This window comes from Corvus moneduloides, chromosome 7 (genome assembly GCF_009650955.1).
Source record: "Corvus moneduloides isolate bCorMon1 chromosome 7, bCorMon1.pri, whole genome shotgun sequence".
Classification (NCBI taxonomy): Eukaryota; Metazoa; Chordata; class Aves; order Passeriformes; family Corvidae; genus Corvus; species Corvus moneduloides.
In genome coordinates this window covers 38,129,455-38,148,505 of record NC_045482.1, presented here as the reverse complement: position 1 = coordinate 38,148,505, position 19,051 = coordinate 38,129,455, and the positions used below count along the sequence as shown (strand labels likewise).

General features: G+C 39.6%; 1 protein-coding gene across 1 annotated transcript in view; it reads left to right on the top strand.

Moving 5' to 3' along the window:
* The window catches only part of NEB (nebulin), a 105,004-nt gene that overhangs the window by 8,552 nt on the left and 77,401 nt on the right, over positions 1-19,051 (top strand). The window contains 30 exon segments of the mRNA XM_032113885.1: positions 1,910-1,954; positions 2,938-3,153; positions 3,527-3,634; positions 4,101-4,205; positions 4,506-4,610; positions 4,709-4,813; positions 5,445-5,549; positions 6,597-6,701; positions 6,873-6,980; positions 7,385-7,501; positions 8,134-8,235; positions 8,318-8,425; positions 8,520-8,624; positions 8,995-9,093; positions 9,332-9,436; positions 9,980-10,087; positions 10,588-10,899; positions 11,420-11,626; positions 12,304-12,408; positions 12,550-12,657; positions 12,812-13,123; positions 13,503-13,709; positions 13,990-14,094; positions 14,700-14,807; positions 15,015-15,326; positions 15,446-15,652; positions 16,107-16,211; positions 17,027-17,134; positions 18,098-18,409; positions 18,608-18,811. Of these exon segments, the coding sequence (XP_031969776.1) occupies positions 1,910-1,954; positions 2,938-3,153; positions 3,527-3,634; positions 4,101-4,205; positions 4,506-4,610; positions 4,709-4,813; positions 5,445-5,549; positions 6,597-6,701; positions 6,873-6,980; positions 7,385-7,501; positions 8,134-8,235; positions 8,318-8,425; positions 8,520-8,624; positions 8,995-9,093; positions 9,332-9,436; positions 9,980-10,087; positions 10,588-10,899; positions 11,420-11,626; positions 12,304-12,408; positions 12,550-12,657; positions 12,812-13,123; positions 13,503-13,709; positions 13,990-14,094; positions 14,700-14,807; positions 15,015-15,326; positions 15,446-15,652; positions 16,107-16,211; positions 17,027-17,134; positions 18,098-18,409; positions 18,608-18,811 (4,458 nt within the window).

Sequence of the window (19,051 nt, the reverse complement as noted above, 5' to 3'; positions counted from 1 at the left end):
GAAAGTTTGTGAAAGGTTTTGTGGAAAATTTTGGAGAAGGTTTTAGGGAAGGTAGGTCTAGCATGGAAATCACCTCAGAACTGCCCAATACATCTTGGAAAGTACGGCTTGGTCGCTTGAATTAACTTTGATGAAGAGCTCTGGGAAAGGGACTTAAATTTTAATGAGAAATTTTTTAAGTTCAAAGGGTTGTCCGTTCCCGCAGTTGTCGCAAGTGACCCCGAGCAAATATCGCTGAAGAGATTTTCCAACATAAACCCCGCACTTTTCATTTTCCTTTTGTCCAGGTGAAGCACATCCCGCATGCAGCGGGTGCTGTTCGGCAGCAATGTCTTTAAAATGCTTTTCCCCGTCATTTCTGAGCGGGGCAGGTGCCGCACGCCGAGGCCCCGGCGGTGCCCCCTCAGCGCGGCCGCCATTTGCCGCGGGACGGCGCCACCGCGCGGCCGCGGGCGGGAAGTGGCGGACGGGGAACAAATTTTCCCCGAAATCCGACAAAAACCTCCCCTGGCACAACTAGAGACTGATTCTCATTGTCCTGTCGATTATTCCCTGCGAGCAGAGCCCGCCCCCGGCTGGCCCCTCCTGTCAGGGAGTTGTGCAGAGCCACAAGGTCCCCCCGAGCCTCCTTCTCTCCAGGCTGAGCCCCCTCAGCTCCCTCAGCCGCTCCCGGTGCTCCAGATCCTTTCCCAACTCCGTTGTCCCGGCTGGGAAAGACGCGGTGCTCACAAACAAGTCGGAACTGGTGGGAAATGCAAAGATCGAGGGCTGCAATGACCACGGGACGATGGAGCTGAAGATCCAGGGAGCAGTGAGCAAGATAAATGGAATTACAATCCCAGATTTTAGAGGAGCAGACTTGGGGATGTTCAGGGAAGATCCCGTGGGAAACAACAAAGGGGCCCAGGGTAGTTGTGTGATCCTCCAGCATGATCATCCCTGAGCACGCAGCTCAGCCCAAAGTGCAGGAATCAAACAGCAGGAGGATGGTGTGGAGGAACCCGGAGCTCCTGACTGAGAAAAATCACAAAAAAAAAAAAAAAGAAAGAAATACACTGAAGGTGGAAGCAGGAGCAAGCCACTGGGAAGGACCTTAAAGACTTTGCAAACTCCGTTCCTGCATCCATAGGCAATGTTCAGCTGGATTTGGTCTCCAAGAAAGGCAACAAGATCCAGGGAGCTACTTCGTTCTTTGGGAAGGCTGTGGAGCAAATCCTTCGAGAAGCTATTTTTAAACACATGAAAGACATGAAGGTCGTGTGGAGAAGTGAACCCTGAGTTATCAAGAGCAAAGCATGGCTGATGAACCTCATTAATTTTTGTAATGAGTTCACAGCTGCTGTGGACAAGGGGAGACCAGCGAAGGTTGTGTACCTGGGCTGCTTTAGGGACACCTCCCATTGGGGTTGTATCCCCAAATTTGAGAGATGTGGGGGGATAGTGGGCAGTAAAGTGGGTGGAAAATCAGCAGGCTCAGAGTTGTGATCAGCAACAAAGTTTAATGGGCAGTCAGAAATTATTGGTATCCTTGCAGCATCTGTAGGTAGGAACAACCCTGAGAACAACAGTCATGAGTGTCACCAAATAAAAAACCAGGAAAATCCTGGGGTTTAAGTGCCGATTCTTTTAATGAAGTCATCAGTGTCTTCCCTCTTGTGGGTAAAATTAGATAACAATCTTTCATTGATTGTTTGGGTGATGATTAGTTGAGCAATGCATGGAATAAAAATCCAATCATCAATGCAAAATGTGAACAACAGATATTCAGAACTACCAAATCCAGAATACAAATACAAGCACCTGTGAACTACAGCCCTGCTTCTCCAGACGTGTTTTAAAACAACTTCACAGAAGCTACAATTTGCTGATCTGGCCTAAAAATGATTTTTTTTTTCTCTTTTTTTAAAAGTACTACATTGAGGAGACAATTATTGAGGGGGGTGAGCCACATGAGGTAAGGGTCTTTGTCATGCTGCATGTAGTGCAAAAATGCATGTAATTAACACAGAACACTAAATTAGTGGCCTCTTGTATTCTGAGGTTTAATTTTTCACATTAAACACACAAATATCAGTGAACAATTGCTGCTTAATACTTTATTTTTGCTGCAGTTCCCCGCTGTGTGATGATCTAAGATCAGTTTACATGCATCAGTTCTGTTCCCTTCAGCTTGTGTAATTTCACTGGAAAATTACGGTTTTGCAGATTTTTCATCATGTCACTGGTAACAAATATTTGGGTCACCAAGGAGTGATTGCCATAATTTGAAGTTCTACTTCTAAAACAGATAGAACCCAACTCCCTGCTGTGTTACCATGAAATATTCTTTGTGGCATGGGCTTATGCAGAAACAGAAGTTATTAATTGTTTAATTCTTGGTGCGTTTTCAGCTCTGTCTCCTTGACTCTCAGAACTTGGACCTTCCTGAATTCCTTTTTAAAGGCAATTTTTTATAAAGCTAATTGATATGAAATAAAACCTGACACTTATTTGGGTGATTTTTGGAGCACATTTTTTTAGTTGCAATAATTATTTTTAGATGCTTTTCATTAGAATCTTGGTATTAAAATTACTGCTTGCAGCATGACTATGTCGATAAACAAGTATATAAACCATTTAAATTGATTGGAAGTTAATGCATGTAGAGCAGAGGCAGCTGGAGCCCCACTCTCCCAGATCCTCTGGAGAATAATTCCGTGAGTTTGATGCAGGAACCAGCCAGAGAGTTCATTCCTTGTGGGTTCTTTCAGGGTGGATGATGTATAGGGAGCATAATGGTTAATCCCAGTAGGAACAGTGTCCCTGATTTTCTGTCTCCATGTGGATCTGGATGAGAGAAGAGCATCCTTTCACCAGCTGGGGAGGGATGAAAAACACTTATGATAATGAACTTTTACAGCTATAAAACGAGTGATTATTCATTTTTTTAATCCCCAGGTGGTCACTGAGATCACTGAGACCATTAGCACAGACTACTCAGGCCCTGAGACCATCACCACCACCACCACCTATACAGCTGAGCACACCCAGCCCTCTGGGGAGGATGCAGCCCGTCCCATCAGGAAGAGGAAAATCCGCACAAAAGTGGACCCATCCAAGTTTTTGACACCTTACTTGGAACACAGCAATAAAATGAAGGACCTATTCAGCGAGGTAGGTTGTCCCATGTCTCTCAGTTCTTGAGGAACAGCAGCTTTAAAAATATTTTACAGGGATTGTGTGATAGTTACATTGCAAATAACTGAATTTATCAATAATAAGCTCACGGAGAGAATATAATAAATTAGAGGTGATCCAAATCAGGCTAAAGTTAGAGATGGATTTTTTCCTATTGTGTCAGATGGAATAACCTCAGTTGGCTAAAAAAAGCACAAGTGCAAATGTAATTGAGTAATTTTAGTTTATATTATTTAATAATCTGCCCCAAATTCATGTCCTAACCAGATAAATATGGCAATAATTGCTAATACAGTTCTGCCAGAGCTCTAGGAGATGTCTTAATTATTTTATCATTATGTTCTTCCAGAACAAGTACAAAGAAAAATTTAGAAAAGAAAAAGGAAAGCCATATGCTTCCACAATTGACACCCCTGAAATCCGGAGGATCAAGAAAGTGCAGGACCAGCTCAGCGAGGTGGGTAACAACTGCATGAGGAAAACAATATTTAGTGAGAAGTAAAGAAGCAAATTAAGTCTTGATTTTAAAGGTTAAGTAAGAAGTGGTGATTCCAACCAAGCTGCTGTCTTGCCGTGGCAATGTGGCTGTATTGGTTTGGGCCCTGCAGCCAGTGTTCACATGGGAATGGCCTGGGAAGTGGAGCTGCACTGGGCATCTCTCGTTGTAGAGCGTGGAAGTGCTTTTAGAGCTCTGTGATTACAGAAGGCACCACCTCTAACTTGGATTCCCATCTCTTGAAGCTGTCTCAAAGCTGCATTTCTCCCTCAGTTAATTCACAAAATCCATTTGCTTCCATGGGCTTCATTTCGAGGTTCATTTCAGTTCTGAATGTTTATATGGAGGGTGAAAATGTCAGTATTCAGATTTTTGTTTTAAAAAAAGCACTTTTTCTGTAGAATCAATGAATTTTGTTGTGCTCCAGGTTAAATACCGCATGGCTGGGACAGTTGCCAGAACCATTTGCCACGTGGATGAAAAGGCCAAGGATATAGAACATGCAAAGAAAGTGTCACAGCAAGTGAGCAAGGTGAGTGAGTTCTGACTTTCCCAGCATCAGTGGATCCTGAGGTTACTGATAAGAACAAAGTTTTGAGCTCAGAGTGCTAAAGCAACATTTATACAACAGTTTAGAAGCACAGGGAGGGACAGCAGAGAAGTTGGTAAGGCAAATACACTTATAATCTTAAGTATTTCTAGTTGTTCTCTTCAGATGTCACTGGTCTGAGACTTTCACTTTGAAAATATATCTTTAAAGCAGGCAGTTTATTCACAAAAGTAAATATTTCTTTAATGATAGAGTGACCAACTTGCTGATCTTTCCTTCCAGGTATTATATAAACAGAATTGGGAGGAGAATAAGGACAAGTACCTGCTTCCCCCTGATGCTCCAGAGCTTGTGAATGCAATAAAAAACACAGCAATGTTCAGCAAGGTAAGAAAAAATAACCACGGGTCCAAGCAGCTGAAGTGAAAGAAGCTTTCGAAGCCAGAAATTAATTAATAATGAGCATTCTGGCATTTTTCTTGTAGAAACTCTATACTGAAGAGTGGGATGCAGACAAAACCCTGTTCTATCCCTACAATGACAGTCCAGAGCTCAGAAGGGTGGCACAGGCTCAGAAGACTCTGAGTGATGTGAGTATCAAAGCAGATATTTGCATGTGGGTACCAAAGGCTGTTGGGTCGTGGTGTAACTTGGGAGATGTCGTGGACTTTGGTTAGATATCAATGCTTCACAATGGAACAGAAAATAAAAATGTGTAAGTGTGCACAGATAGCTCTGATAGTAGTGATGTTTCATAGACAAAGCTGTGCTTGATATTAGAGTACAAAGTAGAGCGTATTAGAGTATAAATCCATTGGCAATTTGATGCTGGATTAGGAATGAACGAAATAATTAATTTGTTAAATCAGTAAGAGGACCTTGAGTATCTCCCCAAATGCAGGAACTCTCTGGGCTGTCTCTAAGTCCAGTGCACTATTGTGGGTCTGCGAATGTGCCTCTAAAGCAGTGATAAGAAAAGTCAGGAGCTGGTGAGACTGGCATTTGCTGATAGTTAGATACATAGAACTCTTCAACAGGGGAATTCAGCTCTTACTTGAAGGTTTCAGTGAATTTTGCAGATGTTCAGAAGTTCCCTGGTAATACACAGATTGAAGGAGTTCCTGCTGCAGGGGCTGTGGGCAGACCTACCCTGTTAATGTGGTGGTAGCAGAGCTCAGTGCTGTGATGCTCAAGTAAATGTTTATTTCTCCCTATTTTCAGATTGTCTACAAAAAGGGGCACGATGAAAGGAAAGCTAAATTCACCTCTCTGCCAGACCCCCCTGATGTGGAACAAGCCAAGAAGGTGACAAGGCAGCTGAGTGATGTGAGTAGAACACGCTGCCCAAACCTCACTCCTGCAGGTAGAGAGGTAAAAAAGGTACCTAAGGAAAGGGAAAGCAAAAGAAAAAACACACAGGAAGACCAACTTTTGCTGGAGAAAGTGGAACCAAGTTGCATAATCTTGTAAGGCAGAAATAGGATTTCAACTCCATTCAGAATTTAACTATTATGTATTATTTTATTTTATTTATTTTATTGCATATTGAAAATTACCTGCATTTTAAGATTCGAGTTACAGTATTCACTCATGGTGGAGGAACCACTTAGAAAATTGCACTGAACCCGTTTGGAAGGTAAAATAATTAATTTAGAGACAATTTCTTTAATCTTATTTTTCCATAGCTTAAAAGCTAAATTGTCATCAAGAAAATTTTATAACATGGGAAAAAAAAAGGATCATAATTCTTTAAAATTAATAAAATAGTAAGCTGTCTAGGTATCTCCAAAACTATAAAATATAGAGTTTTTTAAGACTATTTTTGGCATATATGTTCTTTAGCAATGTTAAAAAGGCATTGGAGGAGTTTTGTTTTTTATGGTGAGTAATGCAGCTGTGGCTGAAAATGCACCTGGAACACTGAGTCAAAACTCAGGTGTTTTGTTGTTAGACAAACTCTTTAAACATTTGATACTTGATTTCTGTGAGCTTGAATAAATAATAGAAATCAAAAATACCAGGTAATTAAAAGGGTTTGCTTATAACCAGTTCCAGCAGCAATACCAGTAAATTCTGACTTAATGGGCAATATCCCAATGTTATGTGGCCAGTGAGAAAACAGAGCTAAAGGAATACATTAGAGATTTATTTATCCTTTTTAGGTCAGGGAAGGTACTAAGAGAAATGGCTTAGCACTGAAATGGTTTGGCCAAATCATATTTAAGGTGTTTTTTACAATAACTACTAAAATAGTTATAAGGCAGGTGTAAAATATGAAGCAGCTTTAAAAAGACAGCTTTGAAAAATGAATCTCTCAAGTGAAAATGGAGCTGTGTCTTCAGGATTAAATTTTATTGTTTTGTTTCTTTATAGGTTATTTACCATGAGGACTATAAAAACAAAATCAAAGGCAAGTGGAGTCAAACTCCGTGCTATGATGTGGCAGTTGCAAAAATGAATGCAGAGAATCTAAGTATGGTGAGTGAATCCTGCAGAAAATCTTCAACAGCTTTATCCTTGTTTATGTTCATTTGGAAAATACTGATGCTCCATTTGTGGCATTGCTTATTTCCTAAATAATCCATGCTGTAGATGTCTAATTTACAATTAGATGATATGTTGTTTTCTGTCTGTCTCTGTTCCTAACAGAGGAAATACCAGGAAGACTTTGAAAACATAAAAGACCAAATCTACTTCATGCAGACTGAAACTCCAGAATATGAAGCCAATAAAAGAGCTTCAGAGAATGTCAGCAAGGTGAGGGACCTGTGTTCCACCTGTCCAGCTTGGGAACAGTTCTGAACTCACACAAGTTTGTGCTGAAATTGTTTTGTCAAGACCTTGCATGGTCCTTTGCCACCATAACTTAAATAACAAGGGCATTTTTCCTGAAAAGCTGAAGATTACATAGTAAAATAGATTAATGTCACAGAATGGTTTGGGTGGGAAGGGACTTTAAACACCACCCAGTGCCACCCCCTGCCATGGGCAGGGACGCCTTCCACTATCCCACGTTGCTCCAAGCCCATCCAACCTTGCCCTGGACGCTTCCAGAGATGGGGCAACCACAGCTTCTCTGGGCAATCACACAAGTTAGTGAGTGTTTGGCTTTTAATACTGATTTTTAAAACCTCTTCTTTTTTTATTTTTATTCTTTCAAGTTCAAATACAGAGCAGACTATGAAAAGAATAAAGCTATTGCAGATTATAATGTGCTCCCTGCTACAGAGAACCCATTGCTGAAGCAATTAAAAGCTGCAGGAGATATTCTGAGTGATGTGAGTATTATCAAAGTGCATTTTCAGTCATGTACCAGGAACCAAACCCATCATTTCTTCACAAGGCTTCTCCTTTGGATCTTGTAGTATTTTTAGTTTTGTAGACCCATATTTGTAAGGAGATAGCACCAGCCAGAACAATTCAGGTAAAGAATGATTTCTCCACATATAAATGTAGCAACAGCAGTGGCACGTGGATAGCTAATTACTGTATAGTTAATTTAGATCCTTATGGGTAATGAATCACAAGAGGACAGTTCTTCCCTTACTGTTTGAAGGAATTTCAACTAATGATGATAAAATACCTGGTACTTTTACATATTTTTATATTATGTTCTGGTTATTCACTGTAATGGTCTTCTCAGTTCCTCTTTTATTTGTATGAAAAGACATTGATTCTTTCTCAGTGTCAGAAGTTCAAAACCCATTGGTAAGATCTTTCTGTCTTCTCTTACAAACCTAAAAAGAGTTATTTTAAAAAACCATTGGGAAAACAGTGCCATCTGTTTCTCAGTCCTGTGGGAAAGCTTTTCTTTGGAACCGTTTCACAGTTTTACTCTTGTCATTTTTAACGTGGTGGAGGTGACTTGCAGTGGAATCTCCTGCATGATCTGGTGTTATTTGATTTACAGAAATTATATAAAGAAGCCTATGAACAGTCCAGAGGAAACAGAATGAATTACTGTGAGACACCCAAGTTCCAGACTGATGCTGCTCTGAAGGACTTTAGTGATGTAGGTATTTCGTTTGGGGTTCATCCTTCAGTACTGACCCTCTTGATTACTTTTGCTTCTCAACTCGTGGTTATTTTGGCAGGTAAAATATAAAGATGCATATCAGAAGAACATTTTGGGACACTACCTGGGCAGCTTTGAGGACCCACATTACAACCACTGCATGCAAGTTGAAGCTATGAAAAGTGATGTAAGTGTGGCAATTGTTCTGTTTTCCCCATCACTCTGGCCATTCAGACAAAGCTCAGTTGTGGTTCCTTACTGAATGCTCCTTTTGTTTCTAGAAAAATTACAAAGCAGATTATGAGGAGGAAAAGACAAAGTGCTACTTCCCTCAGACCATAACTCAAGAGTATGAAGCAATTAAGAAGCTGGAGCAATGTAAAGATGTGAGTACAGGACAGCAGTGGCTCACCACAGAAAAATTAACCAGGTGATCCCTGGTAACATCAATGATTTTGAATTTGGCCTCATTGCCATGTGACTTTTAAAAACCATCTTCATATCTATTTTAGGGCCTTTTGTGACATCTAGTGATCAAAACAGATATAGCACAATCCTTTTCATAAGTAAAACCAAAAGATTAGAACAGTAGTACCAAAATGAAGCATGAACCTCAAGCATTCACTTGCTTAAGTCAACATATTTTTAATTTATACTTTAAAAGAACTTAATTTATTAATAATTTTATTTACTTTATCAACACTTGGAAAATACTTTATATGCATTTTCTACAAATATTTTTTTATCTTTTTTCAGTACACCTACAAAAAGCATCCTGATCAAACCAAATTCACTTCAGTGACTGACTCTCCAGTACAGAAGCAAGCAGAGATCAACAGCAAACAACTGAGTGATGTAAGTAAACTTTGGAAACACTCTGACATTATCAGTTTCTGCCCTGTGCCCACCTTCACTCCATCCTCCGGCTTTAAGAGCATTCCTGAAACAATTGTTTGGGTGAATGTGTGTATTTACAATTTTATTCCAGCCAAAAATCACCTGGAAATCAGATTTTTTTTTTTTTTTATATAGTTTTTCAATTCACATTCTATAAATTGGGCTGCTAAATGTCTTTCTTTATTTTTGTTTGCAGATATTGTATAAATCCAAAGGGGAAGAAATTATTCACAAGTACCACCTCCCTCCTGATGTGCCCCAGTTCATCCAGGCTAGAGTTAATGCCTACAACATCAGTGATGTGAGTATATTTTGCATTTCAACACCATGAAGCTCTCCGCTGATAATATCAATTTTATTGCCTTTGTGATGTTAAATTTTTGGTGGCATTATCAGCTTTCCAGAAATGAGATAAAAACTGACATCTCCCTTAACAGCCTTGGAATTTTAATAGTCTGGCCAGACTGATAAAAAAAATCAGCCAGGCTGCTTTCCCAGTCCCTGTAGAGCACAAAGCCTGAGCTTGAAGCTAACAGGAAAAAAATTCTGAAGGTTCAGTCAGATGAAAAAGGGTTTTGCTTAAGAAAGGGAAAAAATGCCACTGATAGAGTTGTTCTAAACAAAAATTGCAAAAAATGCTTATGGAGTTCATGAGTATCTTTGTAGTAGATTTATTTATTATAATAGAACTGTAGTTTATGTACAGGTTGAAAATTTTTCCTTGAAATTACATGGACTAAACTGGATATTTTAATTCCTATAGCTATAATAAAACGTGGGCTTGAACTCTTTATTAGAATTGCTATTCCTGACGCCACAAACTCTTCCCTTTTTTTGCTCCAAGGCTAACTACAAAGCAGACTGGAAGAAAACCCTTGCCAAAGGCTATGATCTGAAACCAGATGCCATTCCAATTATTGCTGCTAAAGCTTCTCGGAATATTGCAAGTGATGTAAGTAGGATTTACATCCAGTGGAACGCATACCCCTCCTGCATTTGATTATTTATTATTATTTACCTGTGCTGGAGACCTGTACTCCTGCTTTAGCAAAAGTTTATAAGTGACTCTTCATTCTCCTCTTGAACATCCCTAATTGAATATTGGGATATTGCATTGTTTGGTGAGGCTGTTCAATAATTTATTATTATTATGGTCTTAATTAACAGCAGAATGTCCCTGGGAATTACAAGCCTGTGTCAGTGACAATGGTGAGGGAGGGCTTCTGGCTACAGACGTGGGTTGAGATATGTACCAGGTGTCAAGACAAGCTGAAAAATCCAATAATCCTCTTCTTTTTTTGACCTAAATAATCCTGTGCTGTTGTAAAAGCCATTTATGAGGTTACAGAATGAGCTGCAGTCGTTAGTGCTTTGGAACTCAGTGTTTTAAACCCATCCAAAGTGTGTTTTCTCTTTCACAAGTGGCTAAGGCTGTTCTCCCCTTGTCTCTAGCACAAGTACAAGGAATCCTACGAGAAAGACAAAGGCAAGCAGGTCGGGTTCCGGAGCCTGCAGGATGATCCCAAACTTGTTCACTACATGAAAGTGGCCAAAATCCAATCGGATCGGGAGTACAAGAAGGATTATGAGGTCACCAAGACCAAATATCACGCTCCTTTGGATATGTTCAGCGTGACAGCTGCCAAGAAAGCCCAGGAGGTGGTGACAAACGCTGGCTATAAGCAGCCAATTCACCATTACACCCTCCTGCCTGATTCTGTGAACCTGGAGCTGTCCAGAAACGTGATGCAGCTTCAGAGTGATGTATGTCATCAATAATCAGCTCCATGTTTAATTCTCATAATGACTGTGTGACATCATTAACCTTTTAAGGCTAAAAAATGTATTTATATAATCCAATATATTTTATACTGAATTAGCAGTAGATTGGGATGTAAATGACTGGTCTGGAACCATGTATTTTCCAAACATTACGAGAATTATGTGTAGCTATTAAGTTCTAGGAAACTTGTCTAGCAAGGAACAAGTTTTTTTATATCTCTTCATATTTTGGCTTATTCCCAGGAAATGAGCATGCTTTACTAATTGATGTATTTTTGTAGTCAGATTTTAATTACCGTGATTTTATTTCTCCTGTCAGAAATTGTAGGTTGTGTACTAGGTCTAAATACTGACTCTTATCATAGTTAAATTTTAACTAAACCTAAATTTCCCCTCTAAAATGAACCATGAGGAGAAGTTTTAAGGCTTTACCTGTTTTATGTATATAAATTTATGTCGTTTTTCTTGCCTCACTGTGTTTTTCTTGTTTATTGTTGAAAAGAATCTGTACAAATCTGACTTCAATAACTGGCTGAGAGGAGTTGGCTGGGTACCAATTCAGTCACTGGATGTAGAAAAGGCCAAGAAAGCCACAGAAATTCTCAGTGAGAAGAAATATCGCCAACATCCGGACCAGCTGAAGTTCTCCATCCCCATGGATGCCATGGAACAAGTCCTGGCCAAGCAAAATGCCAAGACCATGAACAAGGTGGGAATTGTTGGATTGACCCAGAGTTTGGGTCTTTGTCTTGCAAAACTGTGGGGCAAGGTGCATTCCCACTGAAATTATTAAAATTTCCAGTGGGTGTAGTGGTTCCTTGGTTAAGACTGGACACTGAGAGATCATGGAAGCCTCAGACTGCTCATAATTAAGGGAGTTTCATTTTCTGTTTCTAAAGATTGAAGATTTCTTCTCCACATTTGTAGTGCTTTAGTAACCTTTTTTCCGTAGGAAGTACTCACAATCAATGAACTGCAAAAAACCTGGAATTCTGTCAGTTTTGTACAAGTTTCCTTAAAACTGGAGTTCTTCACACTTGTCCCCAGTTATCCAGGACACCACTGATCCTTATTCCATGTTTTCCATGGAAAGAGTGTCTGTGAAAATAAAAATACGCTTCCCATTAAAGCTGGGAAGAACATAGACTGAAAACTTCCAGCCTCAATGTTTCTTAATTATCAAAACATACTTTGCAAATTTCTCAAAATACTAAATAAAGGAGGGAGCTAAGGTTGCTCCTCAGCAGCTCTATTTGTGAAGGTTATTTCTGGTGCTGATAATATTTCTATGAAATATTGCTTATTGCAAATGAGCAGAACAGAAGCAAACTCTTATTTTATGACTTCAATCCCTTTTCAATGCTAAAAATTTCTTCGTAATTGCAGAGGCTGTACACAGATAAATGGAACAAAGAGAAGACCAGCATTCATGTTATGCCAGACACCCCAGAAATTCTGCAGTGCAAAGTGAACCAGATGACAATGAGTGATGTGAGTTACTGTGCTCGTGGTGGGCGTTCAGTGCCTCCTGCACAGAGCAAAAGTCGCTGTCATTTTAATGCCTTGTTTGAAAACATTTAACTTCAGAGTTCTGCCTTCATGACACCTGTTCTTTTTCATATGTGAACTTAGAAACTTTACAAAGCTGAATGGGAGGAGGACAAGAAGAAGGGTTATGACTTGCAGCCAGATGCAATTCCAATAAAAGCAGCCAAAAGTTCCAGAGACATCGCGAGTGATGTGAGTTTGGTTGGGTGATACCATTCCGGGACTTTATTTAAATTGAATGACTAAACTTGAGATCTTGTGATCTGTTTTTCCAGTGATAAAACAGAGCTTAATACTGCATGTTTAAATTGAGGTTTTTGCTGTTCTTTCTCTTTCCTGCTCTCAGTATAAATACAAACTGGCCTACGAGAAGAGCAAAGGGAAGCACATTGGCTTCCGCAGCCTGGAGGACGACCCCAAGCTGGTGCACTTCATGCAGGTGGCCAAGATGCAATCTGACAGAGAGTACAAAAAAGGTTATGAGGCGGCCAAGACTGATTTCCACACTCCAGTTGACATGGTCAGTGTGGTGGCAGCCAAGAAAGCTCAGGAAGTGGCTACAAATGCAAACTACAAGAACTTGATCCACACCTACAACGTCCTGCCCGATGCTATGAGCATTGAATTGGCCAAAAACATGATGCAGTTACAAAGTGATGTAAGTAAGAGGTTCTTCATCCTTTGCACTGTGAATACAAAGCTGCTTGGTTTATGAAAACACACTGTAAGATAAATAGTGTTATTTTCTGAATGAAATTAGGTCACGTATATACTAAAATGTAGTAAATTAAACAAGTTTTTCAACAATTACAGCCATTTTGTTTTTCCTCTGAAATACTAAAGAATTTGAGCTTAGAAATAAGTCATTTTATGGATATTTACTCCTTACGTGTCCCATCAGGCTCTTCAGGAGCAATAGTCATGTGCAGACCAAGACAGGAAAAGCTTCATTTCCCTTAATACATTTTATCTCGTACTTCCAAATTTATCAACTCTTTTATGTTTCATATTGATTTTTATCTACTTTCTGCCTCCAGAATCAATACAAAGCAGAGTATGATGAAACTATGAAAGGTGTTGGGTGGCTCCCACTGGGCTCCCTGGAAGCTGAGAAGAACAAAAAAGCCATGGAAATTGTTAGTGAGAAGAAATATCGCCAGCATCCAGACAAGTTGAAGTACTCTGTTCCTATGGATTCCATGAACATGGTCTTAGCTTTAAATAATGCCAAAATCATGGATGAGGTAAGAAAGTACTCATCAAAATTCATTTAAGCTTGCAGAAGTGGGAAACAATGTACATCATATTGAATAGTCAATCCTATTGTATGCAGAGCTTTAGAAAGCGTGATTTTCTTTTGTAGCTAATGTGCTTTAAGTGCTAAAATAAAAAGCTAAGTGTGCCTCCCATGGTAATAACACATCATTGTCAAGGCAGTTTGGATTTCAAGTAGGAAATAGTCTTTTAAATTGTTTTATTTAATAATAAGAGATGTTGAGATCTCTATTGTTTAAATTCTTCCAGCACAAATACAAACAAGCCTGGGAAGAAGACAAAAAGAAGGTTCACATCACTCCAGATATTCCACAGATTGCTTTAGCAAAAGCAAATGCACTCAATTTAAGTGACGTGAGTATTGTTTGTAAGGCCATGACCTTGCTCTTGTTTTTTGATTAGGAATAAGTGAGATGAGAGCATGCAAAAGTCTCACCTTGCAAGCCTGCAGTAATTTCACAAAACCTATTAATTTTCCTTTTCCCTGCTTCCTTCCCCAAAATTAAATACCCAAAATTTCCAAGACAAAGCCATGTTATAGTCAGGTTGTGAAATGTTCATGGAGGTCATTAAAATACAACAGCTGCTAACAAAATAGTAGACTTTGAGTACTATTCATGTTCTTTTACTGTATTTATTATTTTATTATTGATTATTTTATTTCCCCATGCACAAAGTTTTGTACAGGATTCAAAATGTTTGTAGGTAGCACCTGTTCTTTTGGGAAAAAAATTACATTATAGACAGGTTTTGGTAGCCAGTTGTTAAATCTGCATATGCTAAATAAAGGACTGCTTGTAATTGTGCACATCTTCAACATGGACAGAAATAGACATTTTTATCTCTTTTTATTTTTTAAGCTGGCATCCTTATAGATGTAACTTTTCACCATTATTTGTGCATGTGGAAAATATGCAAATTTTTGCTTTATTTAAAGATGTTGTTTTTCCTTTTTACAGAAAATGTACAGATCTTCATTTGAAGAAACCAGGAAGAAAGGATATGATCTCAGGGCAGATGCTATTCCTGTCAAAGCTGCCAAAGCTTCCAGGGATATTGCCAGTGATGTAAGTTCTTGGGAGAAAAAAGGGGCAGGGACACCTTCCACTATCCCAGGTTGCTCCAGCCTGGCCTTGGACACTTCCAGGGATCCAGAGGCAGCCACAGCTTCTCTGGCCAACCTGTGCCAGGGCCTCCCCACCCTCACAGCCAGGAATTTTTTCCTTATTTTCAAATCTAAATTAATTAAACTCTCTCTTTCTGTTCTCTTCCAGTATAAATACAAATTAGGGTACGAACAAGACAAGGGGAAACTCGTCGGCTTCCGCAGCCTCCAGGATGATCCCAAACTTGTCCATTGCATGCAAGTGGCCAAGATGCAGTCAGACAGGGAGTACAAGAAGGCCTATGAGCAGAGCAAGACTAATTACCAGACACCTTCTGATGCCCTCAGCGTGGTGGCAGCCAAGGAGGCCCAGGACCGTGTGACCAACGCCAACTACAAACACCTGATCCACCAGTACGTGCTCCTGCCAGATGCAATGAGTTTGGAGCTGTACAGAAACATGAATCAGATCCAAAGTGATGTAAGTTTTCTTTTTGTGACTTTTGTTTTTGCATCATGGCTGCATTTTGGAAAGAACAGGATTATTTTGTTTGAGATGTTTGTACATTGTGAACTTTGCTTTTATGTCCTGTTTGGCAGAATGAGTACAAGCAGGATTACAAGGAGTGGTTCAGAGGGATTGGTTGGAATCCCATTGGTTCTCTGGATGTGGAGAAGTCAAAGAAAGCCACAGAGATTGCGAGTGATCGGAAGTACCGCCAGCACCCCAGCATATTGCCCTTCACCAAACAGAATGATGCCATGGACCTGGTCCTTGCAAAGCAGAACGCAAATATCATGAACAAAGTGAGTATTTAGGGGAAAAGCCAGGCAGGCATTCACATATACTCCTTTCCAATAACCAGTTTGGAAATCTCTGTCACACCTTTATGTAGCAGCATTTCCATGTGAAAAACAACTGTCACAGGCTCCTCTTTTTTTCATTTTTTTCCTCAGTGAAACAGTTACCGATAAACAGCATTGGTTAAAGAAATATTTTCTCATTTTTCTCCAACATATGTTCTTCCCATTCTTATATAGAAATGACTGGTCCTGAAAATCTTGATAGCTGGGTTTCATTAGAAGCAAGACCAGACAACAATTCAGCTGATTCTGGATTAGGTCATTACATAGTAAAATAAATCATAGTCAGCACCTTCACCTTTTTACCCATCCATATCCAAATGGAAAGGTGAAAACCCTGAAAGAATCATCTTTTGTCATTTCTATTAACACATCTTATGTAACTTTCTGTCCATAGCATGCTTATACTCAAGCCTGGGAGAAGGATAAAACTCAGGTCCATGTGATGCCAGACACACCAGATATTCTACAGGCCAAACAGAACAAGACAAACTACAGTCAGGTAGAGTATTTTGATAATCCTACCAGTATTTTAAATTAATATCTACTGGGGATTTAGAACACAGGCAAGAATTTCATGTGCGTAGTATTTTCAGAGTAAAATAAGTACCAGCTTCAGGCTAGCAAACTAACAGACTGAATTGCATTATAAGGTATGGAAAATATAAGTCCTGCTTTTGAAATCTGGAAGTGCATAGTCTGTACTCTATGCTTAGCATAGAAATCAGTCATGTTAAAAATTCCTTACTATAAAATTACAAGTTAAGTGTGTATATTTTTAACTTAGCCTATGGGGAAAAGTAGATGCAGTGATTCCAGCTTTTCTCGCAGCTTTCAGATAGGAGAAAGTGACCATTGTGCCAGTAAAAAATACTCAGGTTTTGCTTTGCATAATTGCTCAGAGGCAGATCTTTGACTTAAGAATGCCTGTACTGAAAATCAACTGTGCACAAACTGACTTGACTGTTAAATGGCTTCATGAAAGCCTTATTAATTAAAATTTTGTTAAGCCAATCAAAAAGTGTTCAGTTATCTCAGATGGATATATTTCAGCTTCTCCAGATATGTTTCAAATCCTCAAGATAAGCTATAGTAGGAAGCTGCTAAAAAAAACTATTTAGTCCCTCTCCTAAGCCTTGGAAGACCAGCATTTCTTGTTTATCACTTTCCCATTTCTCAGTTCCCGTTCTTGTAGCCCTTGTCTCATAACTGAAGCCTGTGAGATGACCAGAATTTGGTGATAGGGATCATTAGTGTATCTAAACAGCAGGTGAGGTACATATTACTGGTTTTAATTAATACTGTTTTCAATTTTAGAAACTCTACAAGCTTGGCTGGGAGGAAATGATAAAGAAAGGCTATGACCTCACACCTGAAGCCATGTCAGTGAAAGCTGCCAAAGCTTCAAGGGACATTGCCAGTGATGTAAGCAGCATTTTAACTCAATGTGACAAGCATTGATCTGGTTGTTACAACCTACAGATTCACACTAAATTGAAATACACCTCTCTGCTAAGGTGTGGCTTGGAGTCAAAACCAGCATTGCTGACAAATCTCCTTCCTGACCTGTTTTTGTCAAATTTAACAAGGGTTTCTTTGGCATCTTAACAAGTCTGAAGTTTGGTCCATCCATAACATGGCTGGTCACACAAAGGGAGGAGTTTTCTGCTCATTTGGATGCTTCATTTTCAGAGCAGCACCAAATTTGGTCCAATTAGCTGAGCCCAGTGCCTATGCAGAGAAATCCTCATCACAGCTCTGAAAGAGATGTGGTGACACATGCACTGCTGTTACCGTAACTTGGTACAAATACAACTCCTGCATTTGTGCAAGAGATTTTATTAATCATTAAGAAATGTTTTCTGTGCTTAAGTATCTTCGTATTTCATCGTTATTCATTGTTGATGATGTTATTCATCAAAATATTTCAGTGTGTCAGTGTCAGGGAGTTCTGAGCACTGTGAGTGTTTGAATCAGATGGCACAGGAGACCCTTCCTATTGCCATGCTCTCTTCCTTCCCAAGGATTCTTTCTTTTTCAGGGAGAGCATTCACTGACACTGAGTGATGCATGCTATTTAATCAAGGGGCTGCTAAAACTTTTCATGAGATGCCATAACAAGTTGCTTATTTATAGAATCATAGAATCACAAAAGGATTTGGGTTGGAAGGGACGTTAAGGATTGTTCAGTTCCACCCTTGCTGTGGGCAGGACCACCCTCCACTATCCCAGGTTGCTCCAAGCCCTGTCCAACCTGGCCTGGGACACTTCCAGGGATAATTTCATAAGGAACATTAAGATGAGAAATCATATTGATATTTTGCTTGTGTATTTTACCCTTGTATGTTTGTTACTGTGATTTGAGTTGTGCCATCTTTGCCATTCCAGTTCAAGTACAAAGAAGGATACCGCAAGCAGCAGGGACATCACATTGGGTTCCGCAGCTTGCAGGATGATCCCAAGATGTTGTGGTCCATGCAAGTAGCTAAAATGCAGAGTGAGAGGGAGTACAAGAAGGACTTTGAAAAGTGGAAGACCAAGTTCAATATGCCTGTGGATATGCTGGGCTTCCTTCTGGCTAAGAAGTGTCAGGAGCTGGTCAGTGATGTGGACTACAAACGGATACTGCACCACTGGACTTGTCTGCCAGACCAGGTCGATGTCACCGAGGCAAAGAGGGTCAACGAACTGCAGAGTGATGTAAGCTCCCTCTGGGTTTAATTCACTTATTTTCATGTGAAATAATTACTGCTTATTGGAAAGTATCTTTGATAACTCACTTTTGATACCAATATAGATCAGATTGGAGCTAAACTGCCAGTTAGACTTTTCATAGGGTTTAATCAATGAACAGTGAAATAATCTACTATGGTTTTGATTGATTTTCATCCTTAACAGAACCTATATAAGTCAGATCTGCAGTGGCTCAGAGGCATTGGATGGAGTCCTTTGGGATCTCTGGAGTCTGAAAAGAACAAGAAAGCTTCTGAAATACTGAGTGAGAAGAAGTACAGGCAGCACCCAGACACTATTAAGTTTACAAGTATCCCAGATGCCATGGATATCGTTTTGGCAAAATCTAATGCCAAAAATAGGAGTGATGTAAGTTGCCTCTAGAGACAGAATGTGGGATTCAATATGTGAATACATTAATACACATTTTTAAAAGGATCTCTCTATCAGAACATGTGCTTAAAATATACAAATAGCAGGTGTTTATAGTCAGGGCCTCACTGCTCTTTGTGCCTTGTTCAGAAGATGAAGAACTTGAGTGCTGCTAACTTATTCAGTAATAGCTACAAATCAGACCTTTAATAGGTAGTATGTAAATATATTGCCTTA